The sequence below is a fragment of the Chlorocebus sabaeus genome, chromosome 14, assembly GCF_047675955.1.
Source record: "Chlorocebus sabaeus isolate Y175 chromosome 14, mChlSab1.0.hap1, whole genome shotgun sequence".
Lineage (NCBI taxonomy): Eukaryota > Metazoa > Chordata > Mammalia > Primates > Cercopithecidae > Chlorocebus > Chlorocebus sabaeus.
This window is the reverse complement of record NC_132917.1, coordinates 36,947,429-36,967,405: the sequence shown is the minus strand read 5'-3', so window position 1 is coordinate 36,967,405 and position 19,977 is coordinate 36,947,429. Positions and strand designations below refer to the sequence as shown.

The 19,977-nt window shown below is 36.6% G+C and overlaps 1 protein-coding gene across 2 annotated transcripts in view; it reads left to right on the top strand.

Annotated features, from left to right (window-relative positions):
• PRKD3 (protein kinase D3) overlaps nt 1-19,380 on the top strand; it is a 76,486-nt gene extending 57,106 nt beyond the window's left edge. For both annotated transcript variants that reach the window (XM_007970935.3, XM_073022924.1), the window contains exons 12-18: nt 282-354; nt 2,425-2,531; nt 9,625-9,786; nt 10,348-10,446; nt 13,080-13,347; nt 15,850-15,935; nt 16,788-19,380. In XM_007970935.3, the coding sequence (XP_007969126.1) occupies nt 282-354; nt 2,425-2,531; nt 9,625-9,786; nt 10,348-10,446; nt 13,080-13,347; nt 15,850-15,935; nt 16,788-16,961 (969 nt within the window). In that variant the 3' untranslated portion in view covers nt 16,962-19,380. The remainder of the gene's footprint in view (nt 1-281; nt 355-2,424; nt 2,532-9,624; nt 9,787-10,347; nt 10,447-13,079; nt 13,348-15,849; nt 15,936-16,787) is intronic.
• The last annotated feature ends 597 nt before the right edge of the window (nt 19,381-19,977 follow it).

Below are 19,977 nucleotides of genomic sequence, written 5' to 3'. Positions count from 1 at the left end.
TGAGCCACCACGCCAGGCCTAAATACAAGAGTTTTAAAATTCAAAGCATTTTTTTCCTGAAAGTCTTACACAATACATTATACTTGCACATAAAATTTGGGCTTAACCTCTTATAGAACATAGAAAGCCTATGTTTTCATAAAATAGTTTGCACTTTATGGCAATTAGTTGCTTCTAAACATAAACCAAAATGTATTTAAGTATTTGAATGAAGAAAGTCAGAGATGTTGACATCGTATTATAGAAATAAATAATACTAACTGCTTACTTTATCCTACCAGGATATCAGTACTGTTTACCAGATCTTTGCAGATGAGGTGCTTGGTTCAGGCCAGTTTGGCATCGTTTATGGAGGTAAGCAACTACAGCCATTTGCATATTGTACACATTAAAAACTGGAAAATGTGAAACATCTGCCAGCTGTTTTGTCATCTCACAGTTTTGTCCAGTGGCCTTTTTTTCAAAGGTTGACTTGTATCTTTCAGCTAAATCCTTCTCACTGTAATTTGAGTATTCATTCCTTAATTTCATTGCAAACTTTAAAAAGTAACAGAATCAGAAAATTTTATAGTATTTTTTCTCTTCTTGTAGCTCACACATACAGATGTTTGTCGGAGGCAACGGGGAGATGGTTTGAAGTTTATGTTGGGCTGAGTGGGCTTATTCATTGAAGTATATTTCCTACTAGTATTCCAACACAAATGGCACCATTTGTCTGCTGTTGGCATGATTGTTCTATCAAGTCTGAAAACCTGAACCTGAAATCCAACTCTGCGATTTAGGATATTGATTAAGTCATTTAACCTCACTGTGCGTTAGCATCTTCATCTGTTTAATGGAGCTAATAAAACCTGACCTGTAGCTCATAGGGCTTAAATATTAATTAAACTTAATATATGTAAAGGTACTAAGATACAGAAGAAATGTTAAACCCTTGTTACCCCTTGTTAAGACTTGGTACAGTAGTTTCTTAGTTGGCTGTTCTGCCTCCATTCTTACCTTTTCATACAACTCTTGGAGTGAATCTTTCAGAAAATTCACATCTGATATTAGTATTACCTCACATAGAACCCTTAAGTGGTTCACAGTCATCTACAGATTCATAGCCAGTTTCCTTAGCAGAGGATTTCAAGGCTGCTGTGAATCTCCCTGCTTCTCTAGCCTCAGTTCTAATTGCAACTTCCTCTTTGCTTTCTATTTTTCAGTCCTGTTTACATGCCTCCATACCCTTTGCCTCTCTGCTCCTTCTCCACTCCTTTGTCTGTCTAGTGAACATTTTTTCATACTTCAGGGCTCAACTAAAGGGTTTCCTCTGTGGAAATTTCTTGTCCCCATACCTATCTCTCCATCAAATAAAAACATTGTTCTGCTTTAGTACTCCTGCTACCTAACATACATACTTCTATCACAATATCTATTACCCTTTGGGTTTATATTATTGTCTTTCCACTGAACTTTATTGGAGGGTTGGCTGTGAGATGTCTGGATTTTCTTTGTATTCCTAGCACCTAGTGTTGTGACATAAAACAGTTGCCCAGAAAATGTGTTGACTCTGCATGCATATACAGTATCTATGGTTTGCAACTTCAGATTTGTCAGTTTTAAGAGTAGTTACATCTCTGGAGGACTTCCCCTCATCAAAGGAACAAAGAACTGTCTGAGGTACCTTTGGCTTCTTACCAAAATTGCACACATTTGTTCAGTCTTTTCAAGTAGACTTACGATTGTGCCATTGAGACAAATGAGTTAATCTAAAATAAATAGCTATGTAGAGAAGAGCAAGTCACATACATATTCGAAGAACAAACACCAAAAATATACCTGTCATTTTCACTGCTTAATCTGTAGCATCTAAAGGCATACCTCATATATAATAGTTATAACTAGTTAATTTGAATTAATAAATGAGGGAATGACTGTTTATTATAATAATTTATCTTTTTTAAATATCTAGATTCTAGAACATAGAGACAAATACAAATTTTTTATATCTAGATTCTAGAATATAGAGACACCCAGAGTTTGTGGGTACATAGTTAAATCACTCTGTGCTGACTTCACTGAATCTAGAATAAAATTGATTCATTCATACAGTATTTCCATCTTGACAGAGTCTCTGAAGGACTAGGTCAGGGTAATTAACTATCATTTATTTAACAAGGTAGATTACTTTTCAGCAACAAGTTCATTCAGATTTTTTCCTGTTTAGATAATGCAGCTGACTTTATTAGTGGCAAATGTTATGTATGGAGGGGAAAACAATTTTTTCCTAAATTAAAGGTGAGTGAAGGAGTGTGGAGAAATAACAAAAATGAGCCAAAAAGAAAATTCAAGAGTAAATACATATAAATTTCAGTCTGTGGACAACTCCCTAATAAAGCTGTCAGTTTGCTTCATTCTTTCCTATTCTTTTTTTCTTAATAGGAAAACATAGAAAGACTGGGAGGGATGTGGCTATTAAAGTAATTGATAAGATGAGATTCCCCACAAAACAAGAAAGTCAACTCCGTAATGAAGTGGCTATTTTACAGGTAAAAAATAAAATTAAATTAAAAAGTGGTTTATTAAAGAGGCTGGTAAGAATCTGATTTAACTGCTTCTCTTGTTTTTTTAAGAAGGCAAAATTAGATTATGGTAATATAGGCATTATAGGGACTGCCAATATCTTGCTTTATGGTAGTAGTTTTAGAACACATTTTTGTGAGTAAAATCTTTTTAAAAAAAGTAAAATTTCATTCTTAATTCATTCCAGGAGCTCAAAATACTTAGGATACTTCACCACATGTTGTTAGGAGGTTACTGTAATACTCATTCAGTTTTCACGGGTGACATGCTTGATTGTCATAGCAATTACTGTGCAAATAAAGATTGCTTTAAAATTATGTACCTTTTAACAGCATTTATTTCATTAATTTAAAACTCTATTTTGTAATGGCTTAGTCGACTGGGGCATATTTTAAAGATATATTGGCAATGATTTCAATTCCATAAATTCCTATGTGTTTTTCATCTAGCATTTTTACCCCTTGGGCAGGGGGGTCATCTAGAAGAATAAAATTTAGCTTGATCCTTGGATCATTTTCTGAATATCATATAAATAATTTATAATACACAAATGTCTTAGTTATATAGCTTTTGCATATTATTAAAGAAATCATGGTCGTATAATAGTTCATGCTGGCCAGGTGAGGTGGCGCACTCCTGTAATCCCAGTACTTTGGGAAGCCAAGGCTGGTGGATCACCTGAGGTCAGGAGTTCGAGACCAGCCTAACATGGGGAGACCCCCATGTCTACTAAATACAAAAACTTAGGCCGGGCGCGGTGGTGCATGCCCATAATCCCAGCTATTCAGGAGGCTGAGGCAGGAGAATCGCTTGATCCTGGGAGGCGGAGGTTGCAATAAGCCGAGATTGTGCCATTGCACTGCAGCCTGGGGAACAACAGCGAAACTCCATCTCAAAAAAAAAAAAAAAAAAAAAAAAAAAAAAAAGCCGGGTGTGGTGGCACATGCCTGTAATCCGAGCTACTTGGGAGGCTGAGACAGGAGAATCACTTGTACCTGGGAGGCAAAGGTTGCAGTGAGCTGAGATCCCGCCATTGCACTCCAGCCTGGGCAACAAGAGGGAAACTCTGTCTCAAAAAAAAAAAAAAAAAAACATGGTTAATGCTGTCAGAGCCCCATTTGCTTTGGGTGAAATTCAAGAAGACACAACCTCCTTCTGAACTTAAGTTTCCTTGAAGAAGGTAAGAAACTTAAATGATTCATTTTATATTTATTATGTTACTTGTTGCTAGTAGTAACATTTGCCTCACTTTTTCAGAGGCATGATAATCAAAAAGCTGGTGGTCAAGTTGATACCTGTGGTCACATCAAGGCTGTCTCCTCCTATAAAGCTACCTTTAAATAGAATATTAATAGCATTCATACTCTGTTGAATATGAAGAGTATGAATATGTTGTCAGGTATTTTTTACGTATCTAATTTTGGAACCCTCATTGTCCAACTAGTATGCAAAACAATAAAAGTTAAGGATATATTCCTATGGAATGATTTCTTCTTGATCACAAACAGCTCTGAATAAGCACTGAAGTTTTTTTCCTCTGTTATCAGCTATGGATCATAATAACTAAATTTAGGAATAACCAGGTAATGCACAGTGTGAAAAACTTCATTATTTGTATAATTTTGGTTATTTTCATCAAAATTGCCCAAACTGGGAATAGATTGGAGGATGTCTCTATGCTATTTTCATACTAACTTTAATACAAGATTATCTTTGTTGCAGATTCTCTTCAAATTGTTTATGTAAGATATCTATACTTTTGTATTTGGCTTTCCTTGTGTCAGCATTTATACTTAAGTACTTTTTCTCAACATCACCCAGCAGGAAGGCAGGTTCAGAGTTTGAATCTAAGTCTGTCTGCAAACCACCTGTACTTTCGACTTTACATCATTGGACTGACCCACTGTGTGTGTGTGTGTGTGTGTGTGTAGTATAAAGGTGAACTTTAGCTAACTGTATATGAATATTCATATAGAATATTGATATTCTAGAATATTCTATTAGTACAATCTGAATTCATGTAGGAAATACACTTAAAAGAAAACTTGAAAAATTCATACCTCATTTACTGAAATTAGTTTCAAAAGATTTAGTTATGTGAGCATCACAGCTAATCTTTTTCACATGGGTTGGAAGTAACCTACTACATTGTTACATGCACTCACACTGCCTTTTGGCTCTCCTCTTCCCCATCCAACTGTATCATCTTTCCTTTTCCATCTTTGCCCCATGTCATTCTTATCTGTAGTTCTTCATCACACAAACCTGAAAGGCTGTCTGAACTCCTGTAGTTCATCCTGTGCTGATACCTTTACCTGCATCCCTAGAGGTATCCATAGCTTTTCTTTCCCATGCCCACATATTTAGAGAAAAGATGGGATGAATATTGAGCATATTATTATTAAGACTACAGCTTTGGCCTTTCCAGTGGCAAGGAGGATAAATCACAGGATCATTGATTTAGAAGTGACCTTACAGTTTATCCAGGAGCATCCAACCTCTTTTGAGCTCTTGGTGACAGGCTTTGTAATTCTGTTTAATAGAAATTAGCACATCCCACTTTTAGATACCTGTGATTATTCTTTATGAAACTGAATCAAAATCACTTGAAAAAGATTCCACTGCAGACAATATACACAACAAATTGAGTCTTTTTTTTTCCCCAAAAAAAATAGCTGTGTTGACTTTCTTGCTATTTCTCAAACATGCCAGACATGCTTCTGTCTCAAGAGGCTTTGCATTAGCTGTTTCCTCTGCCTGGAATGCTTTCTCCCTCAAATATCTGCATGACATACTCCCTTGTCTCCTTCAGGATTTTGCCCAAATACCATTTCCTCAATGAAGCCTCTACATTCTATTCAGCATTAAACCCACCCTCCCACCTTACTCCCCTACCTTAACTCTTTTTCTTTTCTCCATGGCACTTATCACCTTCATACCAGGTGATTTATTATTTTATTTCCCATTGTCTGTCTAACCTTGCTACAGTTTATAAGCTCCATGAGAAGAGGGATCTTTGTTAATTTTTATTTAATAATGAATCCAGAATACCTACATAGTACTGGGTACATGGCAAAGTCTTATTTAATATTTAATGAATAAATGTTTTATGTGGGAAATTACAACACATTGTTAGATGAAAAGAAAGTTTGGAATGACTCCCTTTAACTTTTTAAAGTAATGTGTACATTATGTATGTCTATATACAGTTAATATACAGAAAAAGAGCCATGCCTACATAAACTGTCAACCTGGCCACATTTAGGGAGGATGTTGCAAAGCAGGAAAAATATTGGGGAAGGGAGGTTCCTTTTGTTTCCTAGATTATATGGTGTGTAAAATGTTTCTTTTGCTATATTGCCTGAAGAGGGTAGTACAGTAGTGGGAGAAAAGGTGTGGTGTTCTCGTAGGTACCTATGTAATTGGAAGACGTTATCAAAAACCTAGAGGGAAATTTCTGGTTTGAACATTGTGGTGTAAATTCAGCATCTTCCCGTTCTCATCTTGGAAGTAACCCCAAAGCTGTAAGAAAAATGATTGACAGAAGTGAGCATACTTTAACAAAAATAGATGAGAATTCAGAACTATAAAATAATGTATATTTCCAACAACAGTGAAGTTCTGAAGCAGAGGTGCATGCCTCTTCAGGAAGAGAGAACACAGAACTGTTTTTGCTGATTCTTTCTGAAATCTACAACCCTGATGTCCTCCAGAGGTCCCTTCTCCAAACAAAAACCCATTTGAGGGTCATGATCTCATAAGATTTAACTCAAGGGAAAACACATTAAATGAAATGAAAGACCACTTTAACAGTGGAAGAGTGAAAATCATACTACACCAAATAACACCATAAACATTTATAAAGAAAAACTAAAAACAAGGAGAAACAGACAAACACATCAGTCGTCCATGAGAAATGGAGTAGACAGAAATAATTAAGAATGTACAAGGTCTAAACAGAGTAAGGTAGATCTAAGCAGATTATACTGAACTCTGTACCCTAAAAACAAAGAATGCCTCATTAATTCAAAAAAGCAGTAGTATAAACAGTATCCTTTGATCTTAATGCATTAAAGCAGAAATTACAAAATCACAAAACAAGCTTCTTCATGAAAACTTTATTAATTTTTGAATCAAAGAGCGAAATCAAAATTTCAGAATATTTAGAAAACCATGAACATACCATATATATATATATCAGCACCTTTGTACTGTCTTTCAGAAAAAGCTTTATAACCTCAAATGTTAAGCAAGAAAGAATGAAAATAATTAAGAATCCAACTCAAGGAGTTGAAGAATGAACAATAAAATAAACCTAAAGAAAGCAGAAAGGATTGACAGATCAAAAATGAAAATTAATAAATACAGAAAAGAAATAAGCCAAAAGCTGGTTCGCTGTACGGGGGAAGGGAGGAGGTATGTAAAAATAAAATGGCCAGCCTAAGCAAAGAAGAAAATACAATATGATCTTAGGGAGATAACCACAAATACGGTGGGGGGAAAGGAATCTTATGATACTTTGCTCATCTCTATCAGATAAATTTGGAAACTCGGAGAAAATGGGTAATTCTCAGTGAAAGTATAACTCACTAAAACATACTCCAGAGGAAACAGAAAATTTAAACCAATAGAGGAAGTTGTTAAGGGAGAGAAAAATGTTATAGCATACTTCTATTTTTTTGTGTCCACGTGTTTTTAAAGGAGAGAGAGGAAAAAAACATAGAGCCAGACAACTATGGAATAGCAAAACAGTCACATTTCTACCTCTGTTGATAAAAGTTATAATATTCTGAATCTTACACTGCTTACTGCCATTGTCACACCCCACCACTATGGGGTATTTAAGTTTCATTTACTATAAAATGTTGTCATTTTGTATTTTGCTACTTGGAAAATGATCTCATAAAATTGGTTTATAATGATTAGCAAACCTATTTTGCATTTGTTATTCTTTCACTTTCTAAACATTTTTGAAAACACCTACCATGATGCAGATATTCAGCTAAAATAACTAAAACAATCTGTGCCTCAGGGAGTTCATTAAACAGTGGAGTAAAATATACACATTATTACAATACAGTGGAATAAGTACTGCATATATACAATACAGTGGAAACTACTGCGGTAGTCCCAAAGAGAGAAAATGTGGGCTAAAATTAAGGCTTCAAAAAACATCTTAGACATGGAACTCAGCCTTACGTAGACCAAAAACATGTTAGTCCCCCTAGCATAATCAGCTAGCCATATTAAGGAAAAAAGCTAAAGAAAAATGTACAGATGCTCCTCATTTTACGACAGGGTCATATTTCCTTAAACCCATCTTAAGTTTGAAAATAAGTAGATAAAAATACCTACTGAACACAGCTTAGCCCCGCATAGCCTACCTTAAGCACAGTCACTTACATTAGCCCACAGTTGGGCAAAATCATCTAACACAAAGCCTATTTTACACTAATGTGTTGAATATCTTATGTAATTTCTGAATACTCAAAAAAAAACGGAATTTTTTTTTGGTATTCAGAATATGGTTTATACTGAATGAATGCCTACCACTTTTGTACCACTGTAAAGTTGAAAAATTGTAAGTTGGGGACCGTCTGGTTATTTTTTTGCTTTTTTTTTTTGGTTTGTTTGTTTTTGAGATGGAGTTTCGCTCTTGTTGCCCAGGCTGGAGTGCAATGGCGCGATCTCGGCTCACTGTGACCTCCGCCTCCCAGGTGCAAGCGATTCTCCTGCCTCAGCCTCCTGAGTAGCTGGGATTACTGGCATGCACCACCACACTCGGCTAATTTTGCATTTTTAGTAGAGACTAGGTTTCTCCATGTTGGTCAGCCTCGTCTTGAACTCCTGACCTCAGGTGATCTGCCTGCCTTGGCCTCCCAAAGTGTTGGGATTACAGGCGTGAGCCACCGTGCCCAGCCTTTTTTTTTTTTCTTTTCTTTTCTTTTTTTTTTTGAGACAAAGTCTCACTCTGTCTCCCAGGCTGGAGTGCTATGGCGTGATCTCGGCTAACTGCAGCCTCCACCTCCCAGGTTCAAGTGATTCTCCTGCCTCAGCCTCCCGAGTAGCTGGGATTACAGGTACCTGCCACCACACTTGGTTAAGTTTTGTATTTTCCATAGAGACGGGTTTCACCATGTTTGCCAGGCTGGTCTCGAACACCTGACCTCAAACGATCCACCTGCCTCGGCTTCCCCAAGTGCTGGGATTACAGGTGTGAGCCACCACACTCAGCCTGTATTTTTATTAAAAAGGAATAAAAATTGTTTAAGTACTTGGTTCATTCAGTAGAACATATTTAAGATTAAATTGGAAGACTGAAACCAGGTTATTGAAGATCTCAAAATGTAGACAAAGGAATTTAGATTTATGTCCAGAAATAAAGAGCCATTGAAGGTGTTTGAGCAAGGCTGACTTCCTGAACTTTTGATGAAGGATTTTCTGCAGTAGAACACAAGATAAATTGCTTTTTTAAAAGCATAAATAGTATGGCATTCATCTTTATGTATCTCCAACCCTTGTAACCTAGTTATGATCAAGAAACGTGATAATGTGGGTAGAGATGTTGAGCCTAAAAAGAGGGAATTATCATTATAATGAGAATCAAGACTTAAATAACTACCTTAGAAATAAAACTCTTAAGCAAATACTGTCACAAATACAGCCCCCAAAGGCCAAAGGTTTCTGCGTAATTGACTAAAAATTTACAGGCAGTTGGTGCCTTTTCAGGGAAAGCATGAAATTAGAGCAGTGTCAGATTTTTCAAGTGAGAAGGAAGGAAAAGTAGTAGTAATGGACAAGAGTGATTATATAATCAAGTTAGGAGAAGATTCTATCCCCTCAGTGTGGCTACTCTCCAGTACACAACTTGGAGAATCAAAACCTAAGATCCTTTTCATTGATTGTAATTTTTATTTTGTTTGCTTTGTTTACTTCTCTAGGCTTTTTTCTTTCTGTGCCATTTATTTCAGACAGTCATAGCACATCTAGATTATTTACTTAGTAAAACTGTTTCTCTCCTTAAGTTGGTCATATAAACATCTTGCAACCTCTCTTCAGAATTTGCACCATCCTGGGATTGTAAATCTGGAATGTATGTTTGAAACCCCAGAACGAGTCTTTGTAGTAATGGAAAAGCTGCATGGAGATATGTTGGAAATGATTCTATCCAGTGAGAAAAGTCGGCTTCCAGAACGAATTACTAAATTCATGGTCACACAGGTATTTTAACTCCTTTTTTTTTTTTAACTAGCGATTAAAAACTAATTTTTTTTTTTTTTTGGACAAGAGTCTTACTCTGTCGCCTGGGCTGGAGTATAGTGGTGCAGTCTGTGTCACTGTAACCTCTGCCTCCTGGATTCAAGTGATTCTCGTGCTTCAGCCTCCCAGGTATCTAGGATTGCAGATGCACGCCACCACACCTGGCTAATTTTTGTATTTTTAGTAGAGATGGGGTTTTACCATGTTGGCCAGGCTCGTCTCGAACTCCTGACCTCAAGTGATCCACCTGCCTTGGACTGCCAAAGTGGTAGGATTACAGGCATGAGCCACTGCACCCAGCTAAACACTAAAATAATTAAATAGCAGTGCTTTTACATGTTGGGTGATTGTGGGAATTGTTAACCTTGAGGGAATTGTTAACCTTGAGGAGCAGAATAACACCCTTTTAGCTAAGTCTTGATGAACTATGGTGGAGTTTTCAAATTAAATCATTCAGGGAGTCATATTGAGGTTTACTTGTGATTTTCCAGACATTGAAAAGAAAATCTTTTTTCATAACAGATACTTGTTGCTTTGAGGAATCTGCATTTTAAGAATATTGTGCACTGTGATTTAAAGCCAGAAAATGTGCTGCTTGCATCAGCAGAGCCATTTCCTCAGGTGAGATATTCTCCAGAACCTTTTAAATGATTCTGGCAACATTTTCAAAGTACCCACATAATAAAAGGCAGTGTACTAAGTACTGTTGGTTAAAAATGCATACCATCTTACAGAAATAGTTTCTAGCCTGTAACTGCCAGTGAGGATTAATAACTAAATGAATTCAGATGTTATTAGTTACACTGTTTATATTCAAGACTTTGTAGATTTCACCACATCTAAAAGAATACCTGCACATAGATTCAGCAATTCACCTCTCCCTGGGGGCTGGGAAGGAAGTGAGCAAATATCAACCTTGGTTGGTGCTTGGTACTTAGGATGAATTCCTCATAAATAAAACAAATGGGGTGTTACTGGAAATGGGAGATAGATATTGGTTGAGGCAGGCAGCCAACTCCTTTTCCTATTTAGAGTATTGTATTTCAAACATTTTCATCAAAACCTATGTAAGAATAACATTTCTCATCACCACACACACACGACGGCATCATGCTTCTGGGTCCTGGCTACATGTAGCACTCTCTTTTTTTTCTTAATTCAGTTGAGTTTTTTTTTTTTTTTTTTTCAAGTGTTCATCTTGATCCACTAAATTTATTTCATGACCTATGAAATGGATCATAACCCAAATTCTGAAACAACCGTCCTGAGAAATAAATGGTGGTGGTGGTACCCTGCAACCATTTTCCATAATTGGCAAGGATGATTCCTCTCATCAGCTCAAATATCTGGTGCCAAACTATTGTTTATATACATTTGAAACATGTACATTTAGACAAATGGCAAGACTTAAGGACAACAGATAGCTGTTTTCACTTGGTAAATATAACTCAAATTGTCTTTTCAAATAAAAAGATATACTAAAAATCATTCAGCTTTTAAAGTAGTAATCATATTCTTTTATGTTTATGTGGTTAAAAGTGATTCCCTATCATTGTGAGGTCAAAAGGGTCCCTAATAGTTGGTGCAATGTTTTAAATAAACTGCTTCCATATATTATCTCATTTGATCTTCAAAATAGTATTATAGACAAAAGATGCACACTCTTAGAGGTAACATTAAAACTCCCACTTTCTGACCTCTACTTTAGTGATCAACAGTGTTCCAGTGAGAAGCAAAGGGACTCTTTATGCTCAAGTGTTAGCCATGGCTCCACTTCTTTAATCAGTTGCCAGACTTCCAAGTCATCTTTACCTTATCAAGATGTGAGCTAAAATCTGGCATTTAACAACAACAAAATAGTTTGTATTTCTTCAAGCTCAGTACTCATACTCTTCAGAGACACTGAAATTGAGAAGCAGCCAGATTCAGTAATGACATTGAGCAAATATCATTCATAAAAACGTGTCAGAGTTCACACCCCAGAAATAGCAGCATTTGATAACTTCACTTCGTTTTCTAGGCACTGTTTGTACCACTGTTTTCTAGAGCTTAAATCTCCTTCCTCTCAATTTATATTAATGCTTTTGCTGAAGACATTTTTTAAGTCAGAGCATTTCCTCCAGAAAGTACCTGGCATTTGCTTGTTCAGCATGAATGTGGTCATTAATCCCCCAGATCTAAGCCTCTAGAAAAATCTGGGCAGCAAGGTAAGTGTTCTGTGTTCTGAGTTCTGCCAAGCTCATCAACTTCTAGAACTCTCTTTTGAGAAAACATGGTAGTGACTGGCTGCCTTTACATATAACATTTTTCAAATCTAAACATCTAACTAGAAATAATTTGTTCCACAGTCATAGAAAAGTGTTGCTGTTACTCACTGGGGCAGTCTCCACTGGTGTCCACAGGAAAAGTTACCTTTAATACACCTCAGTTTTATTTACTTGCCAATTTATAACATCCTTAGAAAAGAGATTCTAGGATCAAGCAAAACAAGGGATTTTTTAAATAATGTAACTTTTTTTTTTTTCCTTTTTTTGAGACACAGTCTCGCTCTGTTACCCAGGCTGGAGTGCAGTGGCATAATCTCGGCTCACTCTAAGCTCTGTCTCCTGGGTTCATGCCATTCTCCTGCCTCTGCCTCCCAAGTGGCTGGGACTACAGGTGCCCGCCACCACGCCTGGCTAATTTTTTTATATTTTTAGTAGAGATGAGATTTCACTGTGTTAGCCAGGATGGTCTCAATCTCCTGACCTCGTGATCCCCCCGCCTCGACCTCCCAAAGTGCTGGGATTAGAGGCGTGAGCCACCACACCTGGCTAATACTGTAACTTATTTTTCATTCAACAAACATTGAGTACCTTTATGTGTCCAGGCACTGTAAGGCCACTAAGGATTCAGAAATGAAACAATTCCTACTCACAGATGATGGAAGAGTGATCTCACAAAACAAATGATAGAAAGCAGCACACTCCCGTTTCATAAGAAATAGGAACACACATAACACCAGTCTGGTATTTGGTATTCTGGAAGCTAGAATTTTGAAATATGCACTAGGAAAGCTCTTCATACTATGCCAGTCAGGATCACAGGGCTATAAATGTGTCTGCCTTTTCAGAAAAGGATATTTTACAATTTCCCTATCTGTGATTGTTTAATATAATCAGAGCTGGTAAGTATGTTGAAATGATACAGTGTCATTTAGGGACAGGTAGTTACATATATAACACTATAATACAAAATTATCCTTCAATTTCCAGGTGAAGCTGTGTGACTTTGGATTTGCACGCATCATTGGTGAAAAGTCATTCAGGAGATCTGTGGTAGGAACTCCAGCATACTTAGCCCCTGAAGTTCTCCGGAGCAAAGGTTACAACCGTTCCCTAGATATGTGGTCAGTGGGAGTTATCATCTATGTGAGCCTCAGTGGCACATTTCCTTTTAATGAGGATGAAGATATAAATGACCAAATCCAAAATGCTGCATTTATGTACCCACCAAATCCATGGAGAGAAATTTCTGGTGAAGGTAAAAAAAATACTAAGTTTTGGCTATGTGTTTTAAGTTTAAAAATCCTTCTGATCCCAAATCAGTCTGTCTGTTGCAACTTGTCTTTTTAATAAATCTCCCATTCATCTTCCAAATTCAACTAGTTGCCAGTTTTTCAAGCACTCTTCTTTTTACACTTTTACCTGTGTCTTCTGTATAGTTCCCAGGCATAGCACTGACATAGGCCCCAATGGCCTCATTCTCAAACCACTAAAATAGCTTTTTAACTGTCTTACCTGTTAAACCCTTCTGGTCCTTCCCAGTCACTATTGCCAAATCCATCTTCAGGAAACATTACTTTCCCAAACACTTCTCTTTAACCACCTCACAGGCATAGTTATCTGTGATATGCTTACCTTCTAGCCTCATCTCCCACTACACTCTACACAAACCTAGTTGTTTACTCTTCTGAACTGTTTTCTGCAATTCGCTTAGGACTTTTTTTCCCCTTGTCTACAACCCTTCCTATTAAAATTTGAGGACTCCTTAATTTGTGGCTCATCTGTAAAGTTACCTGACTTCTCCTCCTCTAAACTGTAAAATTTACTTAGGCTAAAAAAATTTGGGCTTTTTTATTATTATTTTTTACTTTTATTGAGACAGAGTCTCCCTCTGTCACGCAGGCTGAAGTGTGCACAAACACAGCTCACTGCAGCCTCGACTTATTGGGCTCAAGTGATCCTCCCACCTCAGCCTCCTGACTAGGTGGGATGATGGGTATGCACCATGAGCCACCATGCCTGGCTCATTTTTAAATTTTTGGTAGAGATGGGGTCCCACTGTGTTGAGTTCACAAACTCTTGAACTCAATTGATCTTCGCAACTTGACCTCCCAGACTGCTGGAATTACAGGCATGAGCCACTGCACCCAGCCCCATTTTTTTCTTAAGTATTCATTCTTTTCATAATCGACTTTCCTAATCTTCAGAACAAGACTGTGAGCTCCTTGAATGAATACCTAGCTCCGGTACCTTATACCTAGAATGAACTTTATATTCACCAGACACACTGCAGTTTGTTTTCCTCTCTCCTATGGACCTCTGCTGGGAAGCTGCATACATCTTTTTCCTGCCTAGTGAGGGCTTTTGAATTTGCAACTCCTGATTCTGTACCCATCAAGAATAACTTGGCTGGCCCTCTTCAGTCTACTGATACTGACAAGAAGGACAAGTGCACTACTTAAAACATTATCTAACTGCCCCATAGAAGTTAATAGAACCAATGCTGGGGAATACCCCCGTCTGGATTTAGCCAACCCATGTAATGGGTAGATCTTTTTTGTTTTTCCAAAAGTACTAGGCCTAATCATAGTATTAACTAATATTCCATTAAACTGGGAAGAGTTTAAGGAACAACATGTGAAGACAGTAGCAGGTTTGCTTGGTAATAAAGCTAATTGAAGAAGCTCATAAGAAGAGTTTTTTGATGTTAACCAATGTTATCTCAGACCTCCTGAGGCAGTGTGTTCTGTAGAACTCTTCTATCAGAATCACTTGATGAGTTATTAGAAGAGAAACCCCATAGATTGAGATTCTTTAGTTGGAATGATGACTCAGGAATGTGCATTTTAAATAACTCCAAATGATTCTGGTGCACATGGTGGGCCACATCTTAAGGAACGATGCATAAAGTCTGAAGTATTTGGAACACAGAGACATTCATAAAGTACTTAGGGAAAATCTTTGCTAGTTTGGTAGTATAGAGACAAGAAATAGAACTAGAATGGTACAGGTCTTTCCATTTGGTTCTTATCTGGGTCTAGCCTTTTGTTACCAATATTTCAAATGTACCATTATATAGGACTGTAGTTAGTATATAGTTATTGGTTGCCTTGGTTTTGCAGTTGATCCATTCTCCAAATAAGTGAATAAAATATATATGCCAAGAACTCACCATGTACACTAAAACACCCTGAAACCTATTTGTTAAAAGTGTGAACCTTTGGTGGTTACCACCTCAATGACCATACACAGAGGCAAGGCAGTGCTTTTCCAGACCAAGTCAGGGACTAGAGAGCAGCATTGGAGCAGGGTGGGGAGGATCAGAGAGTCTGTTTCATTCATCTTCAAATAATAATAGTTAATACTTAGCACTTAGGGGCTAAGCACTGTTCTAAGCCCTTAACATATGTCAGCAACTTCATGAGGAAACTGAGGCACAGCACAATTTAGTAACTGACCCAGTATCACACCGCTAGTAGGTGGCAGAACCAGACTTCAGCCCAGGCAGTCAGGTTCCAGAGTGTATACTTTTAACCTGTACTCTCTACTGCCTTATAAAAGCAATGAAAATTTGACAGATACACTTAAATCAGTAAATACGTATGATTTATTTTACATGTTAGCTAAAAGTCCATGTCCTTGAGAAGCAAAAATTCCTCAACCGTGTATTTCTATGGGTTGAACTCCCTTCTAGGCAGTCACAAGTTTGGGGTGCTCTATGCACCCAAATTCATGTATCTTGTTTTGTCTTTTCCCTTAGCAATTGATCTGATAAACAATCTGCTTCAAGTGAAGATGAGAAAACGTTACAGTGTTGACAAATCTCTTAGTCATCCCTGGCTACAGGTAAAAAAAATGTAATCTCTCTTTGGCAATCCTCATTTGAGTAGTTCACTCTGATGTGTCCCACCTAGTGAAACCACTCTAAGATCAGTAGAATAATACAAGTGCTCTTAAGTGATTAATTTGTACTATGGCTGAATCTGTGGAAACCGTACAGCATTCAAATCGGTAATGACAGGCAATTAAACTCCCATGAACTGAAAGCAATGACTTAGCCTTTCATAGACCTATGTGTTCATTTCACCTTTTTGTAAGATTAGCATGACATATTAATTTATCAAATTTATTTTAAATGTCCACTGAAGGGTTTATTTTTGCATTGATTTTTTTTAAATGCCATTTAAAATATTTGGCTTAATGCTCCCAAAGTTACTTTATAGATTTATCAAAAGATACCCTCCAAACTTCAGAGTAAGGAGGGAAGCTTTAGAACTATTTTAAAGGGAGTGAGAAGTAGAATTAGCTTTAAAACAAATGTAATCTAGTCTACCAGTTACTAAATTATCCTAATAAGCATCCAAGCACTTCCCCCTACTTTGAGGAGTAAGGTTTAGGCCTCGTGTTGTATAGAACAAAATGTTTTAGTGATTATTATTAGCCACCTAAGAAGCCTGAAGCAATTTTTTTTAAACTTCAGAAATTAGTTACTTTCATTCATTGGAGACTGTTTTTGAAAAATTTCTTTAAATTGCTCATTTAAAATATCACAAGTAGAACTTAGTATATAGTAGATACTTATGAGTAGGGCCTGTCAATTATTTGACTAGGGCACTAAACCAAAACAAAACAAAAAAACCAGGTTGACAGTGTCTTGTTTCTTTTATGTTTCATCATTACAATTTCATTTTCTCCTAGGACTATCAGACCTGGCTTGACCTTAGAGAATTTGAAACTCGCATTGGAGAACGTTACATTACACATGAAAGTGATGACGCTCGCTGGGAAATACATGCATACACACATAACCTTGTATACCCAAAGCACTTCATTATGGCTCCTAATCCAGATGATATGGAAGAAGATCCTTAATCGTTGAACTAACCTAAATAAGGAAGGATTTCATTTTATGGACTGAGATTTTGCTATGTAACTTGTTCTTTGTAGGTTGTCATCTGCAGGGATGCAAAGATATGAGGAAATATGATAAGGAATCAGTGACACCAGTACTGTAGTTCATAATGAGTAGGTACAGGCAGGAAACTGAATAATAAGAAGTCATAATTGAATCAAGGTGAAGCTTTTTATAAACTTTTTTAGCCTAAGCAATAACTGGTTTTGCATTTTTTCTTAATCCTTCACTTTAATACAATAGGACCACTTAATTTGTCTTTCCTTTCCTGTTTTTTTTATATATATATATATGTATATGTTTTGTTTTAAGCAAAAACAAGTCAAGCTAGCATCCAGTTACTATATAGCTTGGCTAATTTATACAAGACTTACAAAATTGGTTACTCAACAGGCTTGTATTTAAGGGAGAACTGTGAGGCTACCATTATGTGATGTTACTATAAGGACTTTTAACATTGGTTTAACCAACCATAGAGGCATTGAAGGGTTTTTCTTAGATGCTTAGAAAAAGAGTACTAGGCTGTTTCACCTTTCTTTTTTAGGTCAATCAAGACTCCAAAGTAGTGATTCCTAACCTTTTTGGAGTTGCTCTGCTACTCTGAATATGTTCTGTACAACATAAGGATTGTCACCTTCTGTATGTTGCAACAGCTTCTAAGATAATTAGGGACTAATGATGTTACAAAAGGAAGAGTACTGCTGGTCTAAGTGCTGAGTTGTACGTCTTTTCATAGCTCCACTGTGCTGCTAAATATGTATTCTGACACCATCCGGATGCAAGTACTGGATTCCAGCATTCAGCAGGTGCAGATCTCAGCTCTACACAATTTATCTTTACCTAGGGTTCAGCCAGTAATTTCTGCTTTTTAGCAGGGTCAGTTAATACTACAGTTACTGTATAGCAAACGGTATCCTTTTTTCTCCTTCCCCCAACTTACTGGGCTTTGCAGATATCTGTTTTAAAATCAATTATTTTAAGCAGTTTGGGGGGATGGATAGGAGTGGAGCATGAAACAGTTTATAAGGCTGGGGCTATATTATCAACGCAGCAAATTAAAGAATGAAGACTTCTTTTTACATTTCAGCTCCAGCAGCCAGGTATTTAAAAACTATTTTTAAATGTCTTCCCCAAAGAGAGTTTAAGATGTGGGACCATCTACTTCTAAGAAACAGTGGCTTCTCAATAATCATTGTAAACCTTTTTTTTATTATTATTATTTTCCTTCTCCACTCTAACAAGAGTAAGAGCAAAACTCTTTCTCAAGTCTTGGATCCACTACTTGTTAGTTATGTTGGCCTGGGCACATGGCAGGTCTGTCTGCAGTTCCTCAGTCTGTGAAATGAATATTATCATTCTTGCCTCTACCTTTGTCACAGTGTTGTCGTGAAGATCAGATACATATGAATGTAGTCAAATAAACTGAAAACTAGGAAAGTGTTAACTATCATTGCCCACCGAATTTGAGGTAGCAAAAAAAAGTGTTCTTGTATATGAACAGACTGAGAAGCAGCCTTTCGAGATCCCTGAAGCTAGTTTCCTATCTAGACTAAAAATACCCTTGACAGAATCGTAGCAAACAGTATGCAGTGCTCCTGTGTTCTAAGTTATTTTATATTTTAGTTTACCCTCACAACTGCCATAGTGTTAAGTCATTATGAGCTCCATCTTAAAGAAAACTGAGGCAAGGGGAGATTAACCTACTGCCAAATTTCAAAGTTAGTATATGTATTTGAGACCAGTAGTATGGCTCTAATCTTACCCTTAGCCCTCCCAACCATTATGCTACATTCTCTACCCATAAATACCTCCAGGACACATTTCCCTCTTGGTCATTTGTCCTATAGAAGCTTCAAAGATTAAACCAAATTAATTTTCAAAAAAAAAAAATTTTTAGAAATGTTATTTTCCCTGTGATTAGAGGATGACTTCCCAGTTTCACCAGTCTGTTTATATCAACACACACAAAATGGAATAATTCTGAGTCGCTAGGCAGTCACTCTACTGTGGTTTTACTACGTAAGGTGAAAATTAACTGGAATGATGTTTGCTATACTTACATAATGAAACTTTACAAGCCATGAAATTAATTGCACTCTTCGTATTTGTTGTTAAATGCCTAAGAAATTTTCTGAAAATTTTGTACAGGCACCGTCAGAGAATCTGGAGGTGAATAAAATTACTCCGGATACTGTATAACCTGCATAACGTTCTGTCCTTAGGTCGTGTTTGTGTAAGAAGTAATTGCTAGAAACATTTGATAATGTACAAAGTAGTCTATAGTGACTGTTCAGTACATTTTTATATTTTTTTGGTTACATCCAACTTTTTGTAAATATACTGGAAGCTTGATAATAAAATGTATTTCCTATCACCATACTTTTCCATGTGAAAACCTGAGCCTATTTCTAGTAGAAGTATCCAAAGAAAAGTTTTATCTGGTTGTGTTATTTTACTAGACCTTGGTAAAAGAACTATTTTGGAAACAGTATTTGTAAATGGAACTAATGCTATATTTAAAAACACTGATTTTTTTTTTAACCTGCCAAAAATAAAAAAAAAAAGCTCATTTTATAATTTTATACTAAATTTGAGGTGATTATCTGAAGGTCTCATTTCTTGTAAAGTTTGGAGTAACTGTAACTATAACTTTTTCAGGAACTACCACCAAAATATCCAACTGTTATACTACCAAAGGCTTTAAAAAGTTAAAAACCTAATATCCAACTTTCTAGGTGTTAAGATATAAGGCATTGCCTGACTCTAGCCCCTTAATTATAAAAACTTTAACATCTCTGAGAGGAGCAAACTATGGACGTTTTCATCTTTTAAAAATTCTCCCAACCAAGTCTTTGAAAAAAGAAAACAAATACAGGAATATAGAATAAGAACAACTAGGAGTGACCCAAGGCTGGGCAGCATCTGAAAAGCAAGTCCTCCGTCTTCCTTTATTTTAGTGCAGGGGTGTCTAATCTA